This window comes from Acanthaster planci, linkage group LG02, assembly GCF_054643075.1.
Source record: "Acanthaster planci isolate LZ-2023a linkage group LG02, COTS_SCS, whole genome shotgun sequence".
Classification (NCBI taxonomy): Eukaryota; Metazoa; Echinodermata; class Asteroidea; order Valvatida; family Acanthasteridae; genus Acanthaster; species Acanthaster planci.
In genome coordinates this window covers 10,611,965-10,630,290 of record NC_141778.1, presented here as the reverse complement: position 1 = coordinate 10,630,290, position 18,326 = coordinate 10,611,965, and the positions used below count along the sequence as shown (strand labels likewise).

The following is an 18,326-nucleotide window of genomic DNA, read 5'->3' as shown; positions in this document are numbered from 1 at the left end:
ACAGAAGTTAACGCATGAAGGTACAGATTATTTCATGTATTCATTAATTTAACTGTCGTAGCTTAAGACTTGCAAATAATTGTGTAGTGTGATATCGATAGAATCATTATAAGAAAGTATTTGAACTGCTCGTTTCTTAAATACGAGGTTTATCACTCGAAAAAGACCGGCACCAGATGATGATGGAATTTCAGTATGTAAGGACAAGTTAAACATTAAGACTCAGTATTCATAAAATCACTGATAATTTCACATTAAAGTCAACTACATATATAATATATATAGCATTTTATTTTCTTTGGCGCATGCCTATATTAATTGCATATTCTAAGGTATTAAACGATTTGCACGCAACTCCCAAAGCTATGTTGCTATCGTAGTTAACAGGTTAATGGACCACGATTTTATTATATCTGTACTGATATGTCATAGCAAATCTTGCATAAAATATCAGAACTATTGTAAAGTGCCATCTTCCATATCGTTTACTTTGTCTACAAAAGTCTGCAAGCGAAGAGGTCTGAATCAGTGGATCTTGGGTATTGTAGCAGAACAGTCAATGTGTATGGTAAGACTTGTTGTAGTACAACTAGTACGCGGACACAGGCTGACAGTGCGGCGCACGAATTGCACATGGAGTTGGTACCTGGTTCTGTTTGGTCGCATTTTCAAAAAGCGCAATTTCCCCCAGCAAAACTTTGGATTTTACTCTAACAACTCTCATGGCGCGTCAAAGTGGACAACTAAAAACCTCAAATTCCCACTTGCAAATTTTATTTGATGCTCTAAAAGAAAAACCCTATTTTCTCATTTTCTGCCCATTGATTTTTGGGTTTTTTTAAAAGTTGCACCACCCCTTTTCATAAAACCCAATTTTCTGCTAACAGAAATTGGGATTTTACTTTGACGTTGACGGGGTGCTCCAAAAGTGGACAAGTTAAACTAAAACGACTGACGTGCTCCCATGTGTGTGGGTGTGGGTGTGTGTGTCTGTGTCTATATATATATATATATATATATATATGTTGGTTTGAGATGATTACATCGGCAGTTTTAATGATAACTTATGAAACGTAAGATGCCCGCAGTCCTGGACAACGCCTGGGTGAAGGGTTCCAGTTGGTCCATCGCAGTCGCGTCCAGCGTTGTGTGCATCTTTGATTGACCGCAAATAGCAGAAAAAAATTACAAAGACGTAAAAGTGATTGTGTAACAAACCTTCGACAATATAAATTTAAATCACATGTTAAACATAATATCAAAATCAGACAAGTCCAGCTGGAAGATCTAATAAGATCATGTCAATGCAATATTCCTCCACTCATTCCACGACGCACCACACAGCTCAAGATAATGCCGGACTGCATTTAAAAACAGAGCCATTCCGATATTGGATTAAGTCTTTTTTTATAGATTTCATGGTGCTAATGTTGGCATGCCTTTGTATTATTGAAGACACTACAGCAATAACATGGACGTGTGACTTTGTGAAAAAGGCACCATTTTATTTAGTTGTCAAGAGGCATGAAGCAGCTCGCTCACATGATGACAAGTTCGTAGTGTGGATCAACTTTTAGGGCTTCCGATGATTTTGTATGAGAAGGACAACAGATTTTCCATTCGTATCTAATTATTTAAATTTGTTGACTTTATAAAGTTAAAGCCACTCCGTAAATATGTATGCCCACTATACTTTGACAAAAATATTTTATACTGGAATTCATATGCTGTAATGGCAAAGTACACTTTCTGTGTTGAAAAGCTTTGCTGAAATATGCAATTCCAATTGTTCTCAGCCTTCACTGGAAATTCTTTACTTGACTCCTATAGCTAATCGCCTTTGTAGTAAATGCCGCCTGTACCACTGGTAAAGCTTTCAAAAACAGTGATCAGACAAATTAGATTTCGGTGTTTCTGCTCACTTTGTAGTAGTCATGCAAATTCTTCTCTACTCTAGAACTTTGGAAATTCTCGCGCTGCCTAAGAAATCACATAAAATTGTACGATGAAAGAATGCAGAGATGTCTGAAATTACCCCGAAATACAAGCAGCAAGAAGATATATAATTGAATTAACAAAGCTTTCTTTTCATTAAATATTGGTGAGCAAACTTAATTAAGGCGCTGTTCCATCCCCTTAAGGCACTACAAACGAACTGGACTGGAAGTCTGTGTGAATATACACAAAAGATTTCAGGTAATAATTTGATTAGGATGGAAAACAAGTTGTAATTTGGTCCGAACACAATTAAGGCAGGGGAAAATTTCCTTTCTCGACTTTAATCAAAAATCAGTTGGGGAGTTACGAAAAACCAAACAAGCCAAACCCCTACAGTCGTTCTACTGAAGTTACTGGGAGCATTGTCGCGTATTCTATACAAACAGTAGCGTCAGGTCCTCTCAGAACAAATAAGTACGGACGGTGGCGAATTACCAACAAGCTATGCGATTGGACATCGGTGTACTAGTCACTGTCTTTGTTTATATGCTTAAAAAACCACGAGAAATTTGACATTGTTGCCAGGACTGTATTCAGTATCCCTCATCGTCCAAATGTATGAGCAAACGAAAACTGCGCCTTTTTTGCACTTAGATTTTGGGGTAGCAAGGAAAATGCTGCTGCTGTTTTTCCTCGTTACAACTGCTAGCACTCCAAGTGTGTGCCAGTCCAATGTCACCAAACTATACCTCCTTGGACTCTATCCGGAGTCTGGCCCGTGGGCTGGAGCGCAGACCGCTATACCCGCTACCGAGCTAGCTGTGAAGGACATTAACGGCAATCCGGATATCCTACCTGGGTACGAGATTCTTGTCATACCAAGGGATTCAGAGGTAATTGCAGGGGTGGCTTTATCAATTATTGGCTGTTTTCAAAGGTAAAAGATTCAAACTCTTATCCGTTACTATAACAAGGGACCAGACAATTTAGAAATAAAAATTGCGTTAGGATAAAGGAAATCGCTAGAGAATGTTTACCACTTGGTGTTAAACATTTAAATATTATACGCAATGCAATTAATACTCTTAGGACGAATTGAGCCGTTGACTAGAAAAACAGGATTAAAAAGTTTGAAGTTTACTGTTTTTAAAGTTTGCGCAGTAAAGGTGTTGCTCATTTCAATGTTCAGGCTCTGAGGTCGTTAAGTGTAGGTTATTTTTCTTGTTGATGACGAAATGCCTGATCTTAGACATTCTAGTTTCATAGAAAGAGATAAGTTTATAGTCGATTCCAGTCGTGTCACTACTGATATTACTGTTTTTGCTTTTCCTTGGAATGAAATTCCACAAGCTCATTATGTTACCGGTAGACAACTGGCACTTGTAATTTAGAGTAAATCATTGTTGCAAGGAGAAAACAGGTTGTTTCTGTCGTCAGTCTAAATCTACTAAAAGCGCAGCAAACAAGAAGACAACAGAGTAAACTGTTTAAAAATTCAAATATGAAGATATTGTACTCCTCCCTGTATGTATGAAAAGCACTTTGACTGGAAAAAAATTCAAATCTTAAAACATTTGTCCCTACAAGAAGTAATCTCTACATTTCGGGTTTTGTAATTGGTATCACTGTTCTTTTGAAGTAAGTAATCGCGACGTTTTAAAGTAACAAAAAGCTAGATTTATATGCAAAAATTTTATATTGAAGAAAGGGATTGTAAACCGCTCCTAGGGACTGACCAGATTTCCTCTACTGTATTGTTTGAACAATTTGTAATGGATTGGCGTGGGTTAGATTTCGATGGCTTGGGTTTGGTTAAGATGGCTTGGGTTGGGTATTACTGAGTTTATGGGGGTGGTTAAGCTGGGTTGGGTCAAATTTGGGGTAAATGAGTTCGTTTCTCCAGTGCAATGGTGGCAAGGCTACCGACGAAATGTACCGAGAACTCTTCAACAAGAGCACTACCAAGGTCATGGTGATTGGAGCAGGTTGTTCCTTAGCCACGGAACCGACAGCACAGGCTTCGCACTATTGGAACCTCATTCAGGTTGGACTCTTTAGAATCTTTAACCGTGTCTCATATTTCACGTGCGCCTAAAATTGTGTGTGTGTGCGTGTGAGGGGCGGGATTCCTCTGGTATATTCGGTTTTTTTTCCTTGCCAGTCCTTCTGCTATTGATTAATGGTTTGTCTATTATTTTTTTCTCCATGTTTCTCACCGTAGAATCGAGGCGTTGTTTCTAGAAATAAGACTTATTACACCGCTGTCTTTACATCCTATCTGTGCACTGTTAAGATATCGTATAGCGCAATGTCTCCGAAGCTATCAAATCGACAGTTGTTCCCTCGGTTCTTCCGCCTGTATCCACCAGGGACAATGTTCAACGTTGCAAAACTGGCCCTCATAATGGAGTTCGGATGGAAGAAAGTAGCAACGCTTTGCGAGTCGGCTCCCGTCTTTTCATTGGTACACAAATCCTCTTTATAGCCACATCAAATAAAACGGCAGTAAATTCTCAGGAAGCTTAACCAATTAATGCTCATCCTTTTGTACACAATGTTTTGCATCCATGAGATGAACTAATTTGTCCCGTAATCAGGCTTAATAGTCGCTTGGGAGAATTGCAATTTTTGATGTTGTTTCACTCAAAGACAATGGCAGAATTCCACCGTGATGCCAAAGATGTCGGTATCCAGGTGATAGCTTCCGAGAGTTTCGTGGATGATCCGACCACGCACGTGGAACATCTAAAGGTACCAATAATTTATGATGGCAAAACATCAACTCAAGCTTTATTGGTGCCTTCCTTAATCATGCATTGTACAGAATAGTTTTAACCACAGATTTCTGAAATAATTATCAGATATGACACAATCAAGACTTTAACCCGAAAAACAGTAGTGATATTACAGAATGTTCTCTACAATATACATGGCTGTACATTCCTTGCCTTTTGGTAACTTCACCACTACATATATAGCATACAAATATATTCAACACATAAGTACATGTATCATTGTAATCAAAAGATGAGTTCAAATCTGTTCGGGTGTGTAGTAACCAAGTTTATTATAATTTAAAAGTAAGCGTTACCAAAAGTCAGATATTTCCTGTAGATGTTAATAATGCTTAAAGCCATAATTACTAAAGATACTTTTAACATTTAAAACAACTTCAAATTCCTCAATACCTTATACCTACAGGAATCTGGCGCTCGTATTATAGTGGGCGAATTCTATACCAATATGGCGCGGAAGGTTTACTGTCAGGCGTATCACCAGAAGATGTACGGCGCTAAATACGTCTGGATAGTGCCAGGTAAATTTAACTCATTGGGGACTTTATCTTCAGAAAACCATGTGACAAGACCTTTTTCTCGAATTTTAGTCGCCGACAGGACTGGATTTTGTTTTGGTAAAACCATCTCCTCGGGCAATTTGTTAACATGCGTTCACATGCTGTACATGCTTGGATTCAAAGATTCCCAAAAAATGACCCTTTCAGTTTCCCAGAACTCATTCCTTCTCACTCAGCAAATTTAAAATTCATAATAACAAACTCTGTTTCATGAAGGAAACAATTTCTTTCATTAACAGCAAAGAAGCAGACTAGAGGAAACACATATCACAACGTTGCTTCTCAAATAACGCATCGAAACAAATCTCGAGTGCCAACCACAGTATTCCAGTTAAACCTAGTCCCTTAGGGTAAACTTATACTGAAAAAAGTGGACTCAGGACTGTAAAAATATACATGTTAATTATTAAAGTACTTTTGAACAATGTTAAACTAAACCCTTACTGTTTTATTGAACATTTCAACATTGCAGCAAAGTTATGAAATATTAGTTTATCGGTTCGCCAAAAATGACAACTTAACAAAAAAATATTTTCCTTGTTTCCTCATTGGTTTGCTTTGTAAGAAAGAGTTAGTCAAGTAAAAAGTATGCGGTAGCATCATGCCAAAGTATCTAAATTTATATGTGTTGTTCTGAAAAGAACTGTAGGGTACCATATATATTCAGAAAAGGGATATTTGTGCGTGGTGCTACCGGAAACCTTTAAAAAGCAACCCCAATGGTGGAAGAATATAAAAAATCTGGACGTAGTATGTTTACTTGAATCCCATTACAGACATTTATGCCAGATAAACCCGGATTCAGCAATTTTTTGGTTAAAAAACTCAGTTCTGAGACTCATTTCAGCGGAACGCCATGGCTAGCTTTCGTGAAAGGTGCGAGTTGTCATCGCTTCATTTACATCTAAGAAATACGGCTTTTCCAGAATTTTGTCGACGTAGCGCCGTGGAAACGGTTCTCCGGCTGGTGCATGTGCGCACTGAGTGGGCGCAGTCACTTCAATGCACATAATTACATGTAGTATAGTAACAGTTATACACTGTCCCAAGTACGAGGCGCAGAGTTTTACCGCTTTGAACTAATCGTGCCCCCCCCCAGTGCCGAGGGGATCCTGGTCGGGCTGACGATGGGGCCACTGCTGGTGAACGAGGTGGTTAAGGAGACCATGATCATATGATAAATAAGGCCTGGTAGGTTCAGAGTGGACAGATGTTTTCAATTCTTATGGTGGATGTTGTTATTTTATTCCGACAAAAGTGTCAGGCTAGGCTGACAGCCCTGGCGTTTAGGCTTTTGTATATACTAAAACATGCGTGGTCATGACGTCACGTTTTTCGTTTCCACGGTGGCACGTCATCAAACAAGCATTTCTGAGTGGCGCCACTAACGGTACCAACGTGCAAAATTTTGAAAAACCCGCACAATTGGTCCGTATTTTTTTTTTCGCAGTCACAGTGCCACTTACAGATTTAACTTATTGCCTAGATACCACGTGAGTATATTAAACTGTATTCCCCATTTTTTTTTACCACCACTGGGGTTACGCTTTTTAACTCACCATGCCACGTTGGATAAGTGTGTGAGGGATAGGTGGTATTGTAATAAACAAATCAGAAACAAAGTATCTCCTCCGTGACTCTGAAGGATGGCACACCCTGAACTCCTTGCTGGTGCCAGACGATTCGATTGACTGTTCGTTGGATCAGCTGAAAGAAGTAGTGTCTGGGCAGTTTGGACTAGCCGTACTTAGCTTCCCGACAGATCCTCGGCGAGCACCGACTGTGTCCGGGCTGGTGAGTCTGAAGTTTGAAGTTAGATTCACCGAAATTGACAGAGCAGAAAAGCTGAGGGGGGTATCAGGATTCAAATCACCAACGTTTTATACCTTCCATGAATATCCATTAATTGCCATTTCAGATAAGTCTCTGTTGACATTTTCTTCGATCGTGACCCGTCACCTGACTTTAGTCTTCCACGCGTGCACACCTATAGTATCAATACTAACAATAGTTCCAGATTTACACGTAAACTGTAATAAGGGAGGTTGACATCACTAAAGCTTTCAGGCCCCTCTTAAATGAGCAATGATTAGTCTTGATTGATCATTTTTCCGTTCAGCAATTTATTGCGAAATTTACTTCAATACCCAATCGACCTACCAGGCGTTAGCGAAACCAAACGGCGTTTTTTGCCATTTTACTTACTCTCAGACGTCTCGCAAGTTCCTGGAGAGATTTAAATTGCTTGTTGATTCAGAAGATCCGGAATCCCTGATTGGTTTCCTTGATATGCCGTTCACCTATGACACTGTCTGGACTGCTGCCCTTGCTTTACACGAAGCCGACCAGCAACTTCGAAATTTAGGTAAATCCAAATTCTATTTTACAAATCCTTTATTCGGTTGACACACATACATTATGCGAATGGCAGAAATATGTTCTTCAGTTGTTTAGTTTCTCAGGGATATCAATTGGACAAAACTTTAGACAACGTGGGCACTATTTTTCAACATTCTAATTAACGACTCCTTTGGGCAAAGTCGAACGAGGTTTACAAAAATAAATAATGGTAAGCACAGTTTATTGAGTCGAATCACTTAAAATGAACATGACTGGTCATAGTTTAGCTCACATACGTCTGCGTTTGTATTCAGGTGTCACGTATCTTTGCAAGTTATTGTAATATGTCTCATTTGGTTCTTACATCGCTAGATCCTCCTAAAACGTTGGCTGATTTCACGTACGATGACACTGTAACCGTGCAAATGCTCTTTGACATAATCAGCAGAATGACATTCGAGGGTATAACGGTGGGTAACAAGTTGCATTTTATTGGTCACCTCACACAGAAAAAAATAGTTCCTTTTTTATTCAAAAGGAGTTCCACCAGTTCATTTATCAACCTTCTCTAGTGGTCTCCCAGTTTGTTGGTGCCTTTAAAGAGAGCGTTAATGGTATGCTTTTTAACTATGTGTGCTACTCTATACAGGCAATATCATAAGTGTAAGAGCAAAAACTTCCAATCGAGCAGAACCTTTGAAGGATTCCACTTTGGTGAAACAATAAATATCAGGTCAAGTTTCAATTTAATAAACATGATTACTATCTTTCTTTAATTCATCGAAATCAATCACAGGGTCCAGTGAAATTCACTTCATCGGGAGACCGGCTGGGATTAATTCAAATTTGGCAAATACAGGGTAACTTTCCAGCTTTCATTTTGCTAGCATTTGAGTAAGAGTGAGATGTAGAGTAGATCCCTAAACTTATTTGTCATGTTAATTTGGCTTACATACTCAACCGAGCAGGCTGCTTTACATTTCAATAAAAGTATACAAATTAAACAACTAACTTTCCTACCAATGTTACATCTTTGTTATGACTAAAGCAAAAATAGTAAATACAAATGACGACACACACAGTCAAGAGTTGTAACGTCTCTATAAATGATCACCGCTGCCATATTTAAAACAGCAGCGGACTTCCCTCATTTTTTAGTCTACTTAACACTTGCACAGACAACAGCCGTGTCGACGTAGGGATGATGGACTCAGTGGCAAATAAACACATAACCTGGCAGGGATACGAACCAGTTCTCTGGGAAGGTATGTCACATTTGTTGCTGAAATTCTCCGTACGTGCATTAAAATTTGAGCCACAGGCAAGCAAGTAGAAGTTTACATTCGTGGCAATAATAATTTGTCAGCCTCATGTCTGTCTACCTGCAAATGTCATTTTTTTTTTAAGTTTTTTTTTTTGGGGGGGGGGCCTTATCTTGGCTGTTGAAGAGGACCTGTCCTCACATTCCGTTCTCTATTTTGTTTTTTGAAAGATGACTGAGGAGTAGGCTAGCATACCACCAATCAGCATCAAGTTGTTAATGTTGGGGCGAGACATCTTATTAAGGATTAATAATTTTTTTTAAGTTTTTTTTTTGGGGGGGCCTTATCTTTGCTGTTGAAGAGGACCTGTCCTCACATTCCGTTCTCTATTTTGTTTTGGTTCCCTTTCAAGGTGAGGCGCCACCAATTGACTTCATTATCGAACTGGAGGATCGGCAAACGATAAAAACTGCAGTATTCATCACTGGCGTAATCTTTGCCACAGTTGGAATTATCCTAGCGTGCTGTTTCCTGGCTTTCAATATCCACTTCAGGACACTTAGGTATTAAACAGGTGACACAATTATTTGACTCTGATTTATCCTAAATGATGCACGATGTGATGAATTTACCTTTATTTTGACGAAGGGAATCAGCCAATTTGTTTTTTTTTAGGGGGGAGGGGAGGGGAGCGGCCCTATAACCATTTGAACTGCTTGTTGCATATGAACACACGACCAAAATTCCACAAGACTTATTGGTAAATTCGGCTAATGCGGATGAATGCCAAATTAAGCAAGGACTACATATAACAAACGTTATTCTAGATATACATGTATTGTGTTATACATTGTTGTGCAAAATTATCACAGTATTCTGTGCGGAACAAAGGTGATATCTTTCATGTTGTGCTACGTTGTGTCTCTGTCTGTTTCTTCATTGCAGGGTGATCAAGATGTCTAGCCCCAACATTAACAACTTGATGCTGATTGGTGGTATGCTAGCCTACTCCTCAGTCATCTTTCAAGGAGTGGATACGGCCATAGCATCCACTGAGACATTTGTGTGGATGTGCAAGGTAAATAAATTATAGTGAGATCTCTATTATTTGTGGTGGTTATACTGAATAAGGATAAAGATTAATAATGGATTATTGTTTGTGGTAATCTCGCTTAAAATGTAATCATGTCATTAAACAGTGTATTCCAGTAGAACATCTACCGCATAGATTTGAAGTATATCCTATGTTGTCTAGTGATCGACTAAAAAAATGCAAAACCGAACAAACCAATAGGCCTTATTGTTGGTCTCGAGGATGTTTGGAAATGATATACCTTATTTTGATGTATTAATTATTTTCAGGCCAAGACTGGTGTTTGTCTATTGGATTCTCTTTGGCCTTTGGCTCCATGTTCAGCAAGACCTGGCGAGTGCACAAGATATTCACCAACAAAACAACAACAAAGATGGTAAATCGCAAAACAAACAACAAACATAACAAAACAACGACATCGCACGACACTACTAAGTCTGTTATTTGTAAAGTCCAGCTATAATGATAATTCTTCCAGAGATAGCAAGGAGGATCAACATTCTTGTTGAAAATTGTATTGATATTCAAAAATGATGGTGCCTGTGAAGCCCATTCCGGAGTTATGCCCCTGCAGAACCTTCAAGTCAACCGGGTGATGTGGCAAATGCCACCAATAACATAAATTCCTCCAAGCCTCCTCCAATTCTCCCAGAATTCTCAAACTTGCAGGGTCTTTCATTTCTCCAATAATGACATGCATTTTTAATCTTATCTCTTTACAAGTTCCACTCCCCATTGCTGGAAACTGGCAAACGTTGTTGCTCTGTTCAAACATGGTGATAAGTCTCTTATTGAGAACTATCTCTCTTACCTCAGTTCCATGTAAAATGCTTGAATGTTTCAGACTTCAGAAACTGCTTGCCCACTTAACAATATAGTACCATTCCTCAATCTCAACATGGTTTCCAACATTGACGTTCTGGTATCACTCAGTTAAATCTACCCTGTTTTATAGATGGGCTCATGCACTAGATGTCTCTGAACCACCCAGAATTGATGCCACCTTTAATATAATAAGTCAAAAGCCTTTGATAGGTGTGATCATCTAAATCTTCTTCAGAAGTTACACCTATACGGCATCTGTGGAATTCCTCTTTCATGGATTAAATATATTGTTTCTGACAGGAAATAACGAGTAATTTTTGCAAGGAACAAGTCAGAATGGATACAAGTTATCTTAAGCGTTCCCAGGGGCTCGGATCTCGGTCTAGTGCTTTTTGGTTTGTTCACATCTGATCTAATAGTGTTCAATCGCCACTACCTCAATATGCAGATGGTACTGTGTTGTTTAAAATTGTTCAAAATGCTAATGATGCAGTTTTCTTACAGAAAGATCTCAACTCGATCTCTGAATGGTGGACACGGAACCACATGAAGCTGAACTCAACCAAGTGTAAAGTGATACATATGCACTCTTTACTACTTCCAGGGTACAGAACAGCTGCAAGTGGTCAGCTCCTACAAATACCCTGGTGTTCTTTTTCCCAGTTACCTTACATGGATAAAGCATGTTAACAAGATTCGTTCAAAATGTTCCAAACATGCTGGTATCATTCGACGCACTGTGAAATCCAGAAATACAGTAGTAAACGTTTCCAATCTCTTTGCCAGTCTGTTCTTGAATATGGATTAACAGTTTGTTACCACATAAGAAAAATCAAATCCAATGTATTGAGGCATTTCAACGACGCTTCACGAAATCTTGGCTTTCCTTACAATCTTGCTACCTCCCTCACTTAAGAAGAACGCTTGTCTAAACGTACCTCCCCCTCTCTACAACAGACTTGCTGTCTTAGGTGTTTCCTTTGTCATTAAATGCCTCTTCAAACATATCAACATCCCATCGAATTTTCTTCCCATCACAGCCTACCACAAGGAAGGCTTACGCTCAGCTAATCATCAATATTGCCCAACTAATTGTGTGAAGTTTTCTTTGTTTACCTTTTTTCCCAGATTGTTTAAATTGCTTCCCCATAACCTCCGAGACTTCTGTCTAAAACCCTCCCCTAAAGGCTTCTTTCACTCTTGACATGAACACCTCTTGAACAAGGGCCCTATCATCCATGCCTGGTAAAATATCCAGCTTCATCTTGTAAAATTACCCCAACTTTCTTTTTAAAGGTTCTATATAGGCGTCTTTTGTTTTTTTGCAGGTAGTGAAGGATCAGCGCTTGTTCAGCTGGGTTGCATCTCTTGTTTTCCTTGATGTTGCTGTTCTCGTCTTGTGGGAAATAATTGACCCACTGGTAGCCCTTGAAAAGCATAGGGATAAAGTGGTAAGGCAAAAGCGCATTTTTTTTTCTTTTTAGCTCAAAGTTATTTTTTGTTGTAATATCTGCTGTTTCATTCATTGAGTGCATTGCCAGCAATTTGCCATTGCAGGTACATTTGTCACATTAAACACCTTAACTTCTGTCCTGTTTTAGACTGATGAGCAGAATGACGACATCGTGTATGCACCAATCCAAGTGTTGTGTGAATCTAGGAATCAGACCTACTGGATTGGGGCCTTCTACGTCATCGATGGCCTTTTGTTGATATTTGGCGCTTTTTTGGCATGGGAAACCAGGACAGTCTCAATCCCAGCACTGAATGACTCCAAAAACATTGGTAAATCTCTGCGCAAAATTTAATAATAATGAAGAACAAAGGAGCTACATTTAAGACTTCCTTAACAAAGGCGTTGAGGCGTTTGAGGCATGGGCGTCGCAGGGATTTTTCTAAGGAGGGAACCATTTTCCCCTTAAGGTGGGGAATTTATGAGAATTGATGATTTATGATAAACCCATTCAAGGTTGGAAGGCAATTTTTTAAAGCAAATCCGTGACTTTCATCCCATTTCCCCTCTTATTTCTATTTAGTTAGTTTTTCTCCCAACTTTTTTATGTTCCCCCATTTTTTCAAGGTAGGGAGGGGGAGTGCCCCCTCTTGCCCATCCTTCGAGGCGCCCCTGGTTTGAGGGAAAACGTCAGATTTTTGCCTTTGCACATTCATTCTTCAATCGGCTTTTTGTAGGTGTCTGCGTCTACAATGTCTTGATCCTGTCTTTCGTTGGTGCACCAGTGTCGTTCGTTCTGGAGGACCGAAACGCCAACTATGCCCTTGAAGCTTGCATGATCTGGCTAGCCACAACTCTGACTCTGAGTGTTATATTTGTTCCAAAGGTAAGAAATTCAATCATTAAAACTGACATAATTAAACAAGAAATCTCATTACTTCGAATTTGTACAAGGCACTTACAGATTCGAGGCTTTTTTGCTCAAGTTCATGCCACAATTGCTTCAATCTAGGCTATGCCAACAGACCTGCAGGTAACTGAAACGATTTCAAAATGGTTTCAGGTACGGTCAAGATATGATGTGCAGCCAGCCCAAAGCATGCTAGTCTCACAGATTATCCGAAGTCAACATTGTGGGCACCTCACTGACGCCGAAAGAGAGATTCAACGACTACGCCGCGAGCTGGACAGAATGAAGATGGCCGTAGACCGCACGACTACCAAGTGATCTTCGAGTTATTATCTGAACAGATTTAATGCGACAAAATCATTTGAATAAAGTCATTATAATAACCTTGTTCAACCATTATGAACATTGTTTTAAGTACTAAGTTTTATACAGGATATAGATAAAGACTTTTAAAAATGCAACAATCCACACGGACAAAAGCCTTAGATTATACATGTCTGTATACAAATCTTGCACATCTTACAATACTTTGATTATTAAACAAATTGTATAGAGAAACCGACTAGATGCTTAAAAATGATTATAAAGATGAACAAAGAAGTTGACTGGAGCGGGATTTGAACTTGCCACCTCCAGAATACCCAACCGGTGCTCTACCAACTGAGTTATCCTGTCCTATGTTGGTGGCTTTTCCCAATTGTCAATATCTTTGTTCGGGGGCGTTCGCCAGAAGCCATTAACCTGAAACACCATGTAGCAGGGGATCACGCCCTAATAACACAATACAACCTGAGGAGTGGTGAACAGGGATCACTCAGAGAGGATATGAAACAAACTACATAGGGAAACTGACTAGGTGCCTATAAATGGTTATAAAATTAAGATTACTTCAGAATAGCTAAAAATGAAAATAATGCTATTGGCATATGTCAAGCAAGCGTGCCACTTAAAGTTCAGGTTTTCTTCGTAAAAGAAAGTGAGTGAAATAAAACAGGAGCGACAACAGTCTTTATTTCATGAAAGCTGTAATTCGAATGTATAGATTTTTATACAATATTATGTTTAAAGTATACATGTCCTTGAAGAAGTTTCATCAGATATCATGAATTCAGTCTGTATGTCTTTTAAATTCAAATCCTACTAGTTGAGTGTTGAAGATCATTTGGACACTCTTTGTCAAAATTTGTTGTAATGCTGGTGAGAAAAACCGCAGTTCTAATCTGTACACAGGTCTCTAAAATAGGCCTACTTGAAACTTGAAAACGTTTAATATTTTTCTCATTTACCTCTTGTAATGCTGTAAAAAATAGGTTAAATGATTGTCATAGATGCTACATATGAATCATATGGAAATGTTTAAATATTTATGGGTATGGACTGCTTAATTTAACTTTTCAGCCGCGCCCGAGTATGGGTGTATCCCTCCACTCGCACACATCATTGAGGTTATAGCACGCACTGCTATTAGGACTAATTAGATAGTAATCCTTATCCAATCATATAAATTCTACATTACAGGAAAGATAATTTGTTAACGAGTTGTTTGGTGTTTAAATTGTTTAAATTGACCGGCAAAAAAGTGAAAGCCGCAAGTCGTTTATTTCACTTAAATGTGAGCTTTGAAGGGCCTCGAAAATAGCAACACCCTGTCAACCCAAACAACATTTAGCTTTGAAATTGCAGTACTTTTTATCTGTCTTGATCTGAACCTCAATAAATCAAACAGATAAGTACAGCAAGCAGAAAGATGTTTTACATTTCGCGCAAGAAGACCAAAAATGTCTATTAATGCAGGACTTTCGCAGCGCTACATTTTTATATGCTCTCATATGTCGATAAAAATTACCGAGTGAAACACAATTTATTAATTTCAGTTAGTTCAGAGTTTTGTATTTCCAGCTGAAGAACTGATTGTAGACAAATTCGTTGTTGATCCTTTAGGGACAGGGGTTTGCCTGCATTCCTGTTGCGTCCTTTTGCCAAGCCAACCCCTCCACATTCCCCTCACGCGTTGGTTCAAGCAGAAAGCCGCAAAGATAAACACACCCTGCAGCGGGTTGACAGTGGCGTCGATGTATTTCAAGGCCACGTGACCCACCACTCCTACCGTGAAGGACAGAATCCATGTTATCCCAAATAGTATCGCAAGCTGTTGGATTAAAAAAAACGGTAATTCACTTTTGTTATCTTCAAAGTGCTTATCATTTTCATTAGTAGGCCTATTGTCATCCATGCACATGCATGCATGTCTACTAATTCGGGAAAATTTGTGGCCATTGAGGAATGTATTCGGCGTTTTGTGACATACCTTGCCGTAGATTTTCACCTGGTCCTGCAATTCCTTCATAGATTCCCGAGCCCGAACCATCTTGCTGTCTTTCTTGGACTTTCTGACGCTTAAGATGACAAAGAGGAAACTGCCCGTGCTTACCAACAGCGAAGCTGCAACAGGAACGCCAAAGGCAAGTAGACGAACGCCAGGACCAGTGAACGCACAGGGTGAGGTCTTGCTGTATATCACTGGAAGGTGGGTGCAGTTGCAGAAATTCAACACCAGACAAACTGCCACGATAACGAAAGCACTACCCCAGACGACTGTCATGATAGTCAGCAGACGGTAGCAGCTGTGATGTCGGCCTAAAGCCCGTGGACGAAGATTTCTCCCACCAAAGGTTTTGGCAGCGTTTACAGACAATGTCGCCATCCAAAGGAAAGCTGAAATCCAGGAAAAGTGCACCAAGGAGGCAAGAACAACGCAGTAACCTCCATCTAGACCCAATGGAGACTCCAAAACAAAAAGGAGGAGTGCAGTAAAGAGCGCCACCAAAAGATTCATTGTGTATATGCCCGCCGTGTTTCTGAGTTTTTGAAAGGTGCAGTAAGTTACGAAGGTGGCTGCAAGACCGACTAGTGACAGACAACTGCAGACCAAGGTTAAAATGCCCAGTAAAGAGTCATTAGGATCGGACCCGTCAATGGGACCGCATACTGCAGCTTTGCCATCGGGCAACACGGTGAATTCCCGGGGTCCAAACCTTCTCCCTTTTGGTAAGTGCTCTAGATCTATGGACAGTAGATCATCCTTGTACGTATACTCGTTTTCTTCTAACAATGCGACTTGAGAGCAGTGTAGTTCGAGCATGTCAAGGCAACCTATTGAAATCGCAGCACTTCTCGTTGTGTTGTAGTTTTGTCTTGTAAAGGCAGTCAAGAAAAAAACTAAAATATCCTGACTTGAGTTTGCACCCCTAAAAGACAGGAAAATCTCTCTTGATTTATGTGTGAAGTTTGTACAAGCGTCGACCGCTTTCAACAGACCTGCGCCATCCAGAACGTAGACCAATAGGGAGGTTATGTTGCACATTTTAATATCAGTCTCTTCCAAGAACTGGTTTCCTAGAACTGGTCTATAATCCCCTTCCGTTCCACTGCCGAATGAGTGAGACGTCTGAAGTAGTATCGATAGAGTGAAGTTGGACCAAACTACATCCGTGGAGTCTATGTAACCAGCTGGTAGGGCTTGGCAATGAACTACTTCAGGGCCAAGACTTCTGTTGATTATCTCATTACATTCGTCACTGAGGAGGGAAAAGAACTTGGAGGGTAGTTTTACATGAGGCTGAGATTCCAATGAGCACTGACCGTCCTCGTCAGTAGCACCGGACGCACAGATTAATGTCCGACATCTCTCTAGGAATGGATCAAAGAACTGTCCTGGCTTGCAGCCGGAATTCTCGCCGGGACCCCAACCGAAATCGAAAAGAATTTCCAGTCTAGGAAGGGCGCTTGGTGCTCCGCACACTTCTGAACAAAAGGCCCACTTGTCAACGTCACTGCAAATTGGCGAACAGAGTAAACCGCAGTCGGCCACGGGTGATGTCAAGCTTACGTTGGTACACACTGCACAATGCGGATTTTTGAAAGCTTTTTCATTAACGTGAAATGGGGCAAAATAATCCAAGCATGACTCTTCTACGGAAGTGTTCTGGAATTCCTGATCACAAGAGTGGGCAAAATTGACTGGGCAAGTGCGCGCGCTTCCTAAGGATGTGTTTCTCTTTGGTGGTTTAAACACAAATCTTCCAGTTAAATCACCGTCTATGGTCACATTGAACCTCGAATTGTGTGTAGGATTTCCAGAAATATACTCCAAACTTGCACCCCATTTTTGAACACTTCTCAGATGAACTCTGTGGCAAGCTGCACAAAAGATATTTCTGTAGACAGCACCCTTTACGTCGAATACTGGAAGAGAACCGATGGCGTCATCATCATCGACTTTTCCTTCGCAGAGTTGTTTCACAAAGACGTCTTTCCACTGCTCTGGACAGAAACTAACCAGCGCAAAACCGAAATTTTCCGTTACTGGAAGATCTGTCAGCAGCGCGACACATGCATAGTACTGGACGCTGATTCCGCCCATTGTTAAGGTCCTCCAGTCAGGAGCAGGGTCACAGTTCAGGCTGTAGTCGTAGCAACAGTCGCCGAAGAAAACACATACGTCGTCACATTTGCATGTCTCTTGTGGCCATGGCCTCAGCGTGTCGTGGCGGCCTTTGTTACAATCAAAGCCACAGTAGTGTATCTCACCACACAAATAGGCCGGAAAGTCGAATCTGGCGGTTGCTGGTGACAAATGGAACATTCGAATGTATAGTTCACTGCAAATTTTAGCAATGGAATAATTTGAAATACTACTTATTTGAAATACCATTAACTCACTTGAACAGTTCGGGAGTCAGATTAGTGTTAGTTATTGTTCTTCGTTATTCATTATACCTCTGCAGTCCGAATTCAGTCACAGCTTCGTCCACATGTGGATTGGGTTTTCAGTCCCTATACCTGATTCTGTGGATTTAAGCCAAAATTATCTTCTCTGGGGTTTTCCTCTTCACCCCATAACTGTAACTGCTTCTTAATGTCTCCAATCAATAGATGCGGGGGAAAACAGTTCGTTTGGCGGCTGTCTTATTACGCGCCCTGGCCTGTATACCATTTGGCTCAGTCACGTTAAATATCTTCATTGTTAAGCGCATTTGTACAAAACAATGTAAAATTGGTGCTCAAAAATACATAAATCAAATTCGATCAAAACTACTGTACAATTGTCTTTATATATATAGGATATATAACCTTGACAGTCGGAAGTG

At 40.0% G+C, this 18,326-nt stretch overlaps 2 protein-coding genes across 2 annotated transcripts; one reads left to right on the top strand and one right to left on the bottom strand.

Moving 5' to 3' along the window:
- Positions 1 to 2,511: 2,511 nt before the first annotated feature.
- On the top strand, positions 2,512 to 13,494 carry LOC147799877 (gamma-aminobutyric acid type B receptor subunit 1-like). Its single transcript, XM_087148460.1, has 16 exons — positions 2,512 to 2,831; positions 3,842 to 3,982; positions 4,232 to 4,402; positions 4,588 to 4,689; positions 5,140 to 5,254; positions 6,939 to 7,087; positions 7,505 to 7,658; positions 8,006 to 8,103; positions 8,430 to 8,493; positions 8,812 to 8,898; positions 9,308 to 9,458; positions 9,841 to 9,973; positions 12,142 to 12,264; positions 12,415 to 12,598; positions 13,004 to 13,152; positions 13,330 to 13,494. The coding sequence occupies exons 1-16, from the start codon at positions 2,553 to 2,555 to the stop codon at positions 13,492 to 13,494; spliced, it is 2,265 nt and encodes a 754-aa protein (XP_087004586.1). The 5' UTR covers positions 2,512 to 2,552.
- A 1,560-nt stretch (positions 13,495 to 15,054) lies between these two features.
- Positions 15,055 to 17,923, bottom strand: LOC147799876 (uncharacterized). The gene is made up of 2 exons (XM_087148453.1): positions 15,485 to 17,923; positions 15,055 to 15,325 (listed from the first exon to the last, which is right to left on the bottom strand). The coding sequence occupies exons 1-2, from the start codon at positions 17,888 to 17,890 to the stop codon at positions 15,056 to 15,058; spliced, it is 2,676 nt and encodes an 891-aa protein (XP_087004579.1). The 5' UTR covers positions 17,891 to 17,923; the 3' UTR covers position 15,055.
- Between the last annotated feature and the right edge of the window lie 403 nt (positions 17,924 to 18,326).

What these genes read in the sequence shown, in the direction of transcription:
- LOC147799876 (XM_087148453.1), bottom strand. Translation starts at nt 17,890, where the DNA reads ATGGTATTTCAAATAAGTAGTATTTCAAATTATTCCATTGCTAAAATT. An exon ending in AGGTGAAAATCTACGGCAAG is followed by an intron (nt 15,326 to 15,484) that starts GTATGTCACAAA and finishes TTAATCCAACAG; the next exon opens with CTTGCGATACTATTTGGGAT.
- LOC147799877 (XM_087148460.1), top strand. Translation starts at nt 2,553, where the DNA reads ATGTATGAGCAAACGAAAACTGCGCCTTTTTTGCACTTAGATTTTGGG. An exon ending in TGACATTCGAGGGTATAACG is followed by an intron (nt 8,104 to 8,429) that starts GTGGGTAACAAG and finishes AATCAATCACAG; the next exon opens with GGTCCAGTGAAATTCACTTC. An exon ending in CGAACCAGTTCTCTGGGAAG is followed by an intron (nt 8,899 to 9,307) that starts GTATGTCACATT and finishes TTCCCTTTCAAG; the next exon opens with GTGAGGCGCCACCAATTGAC.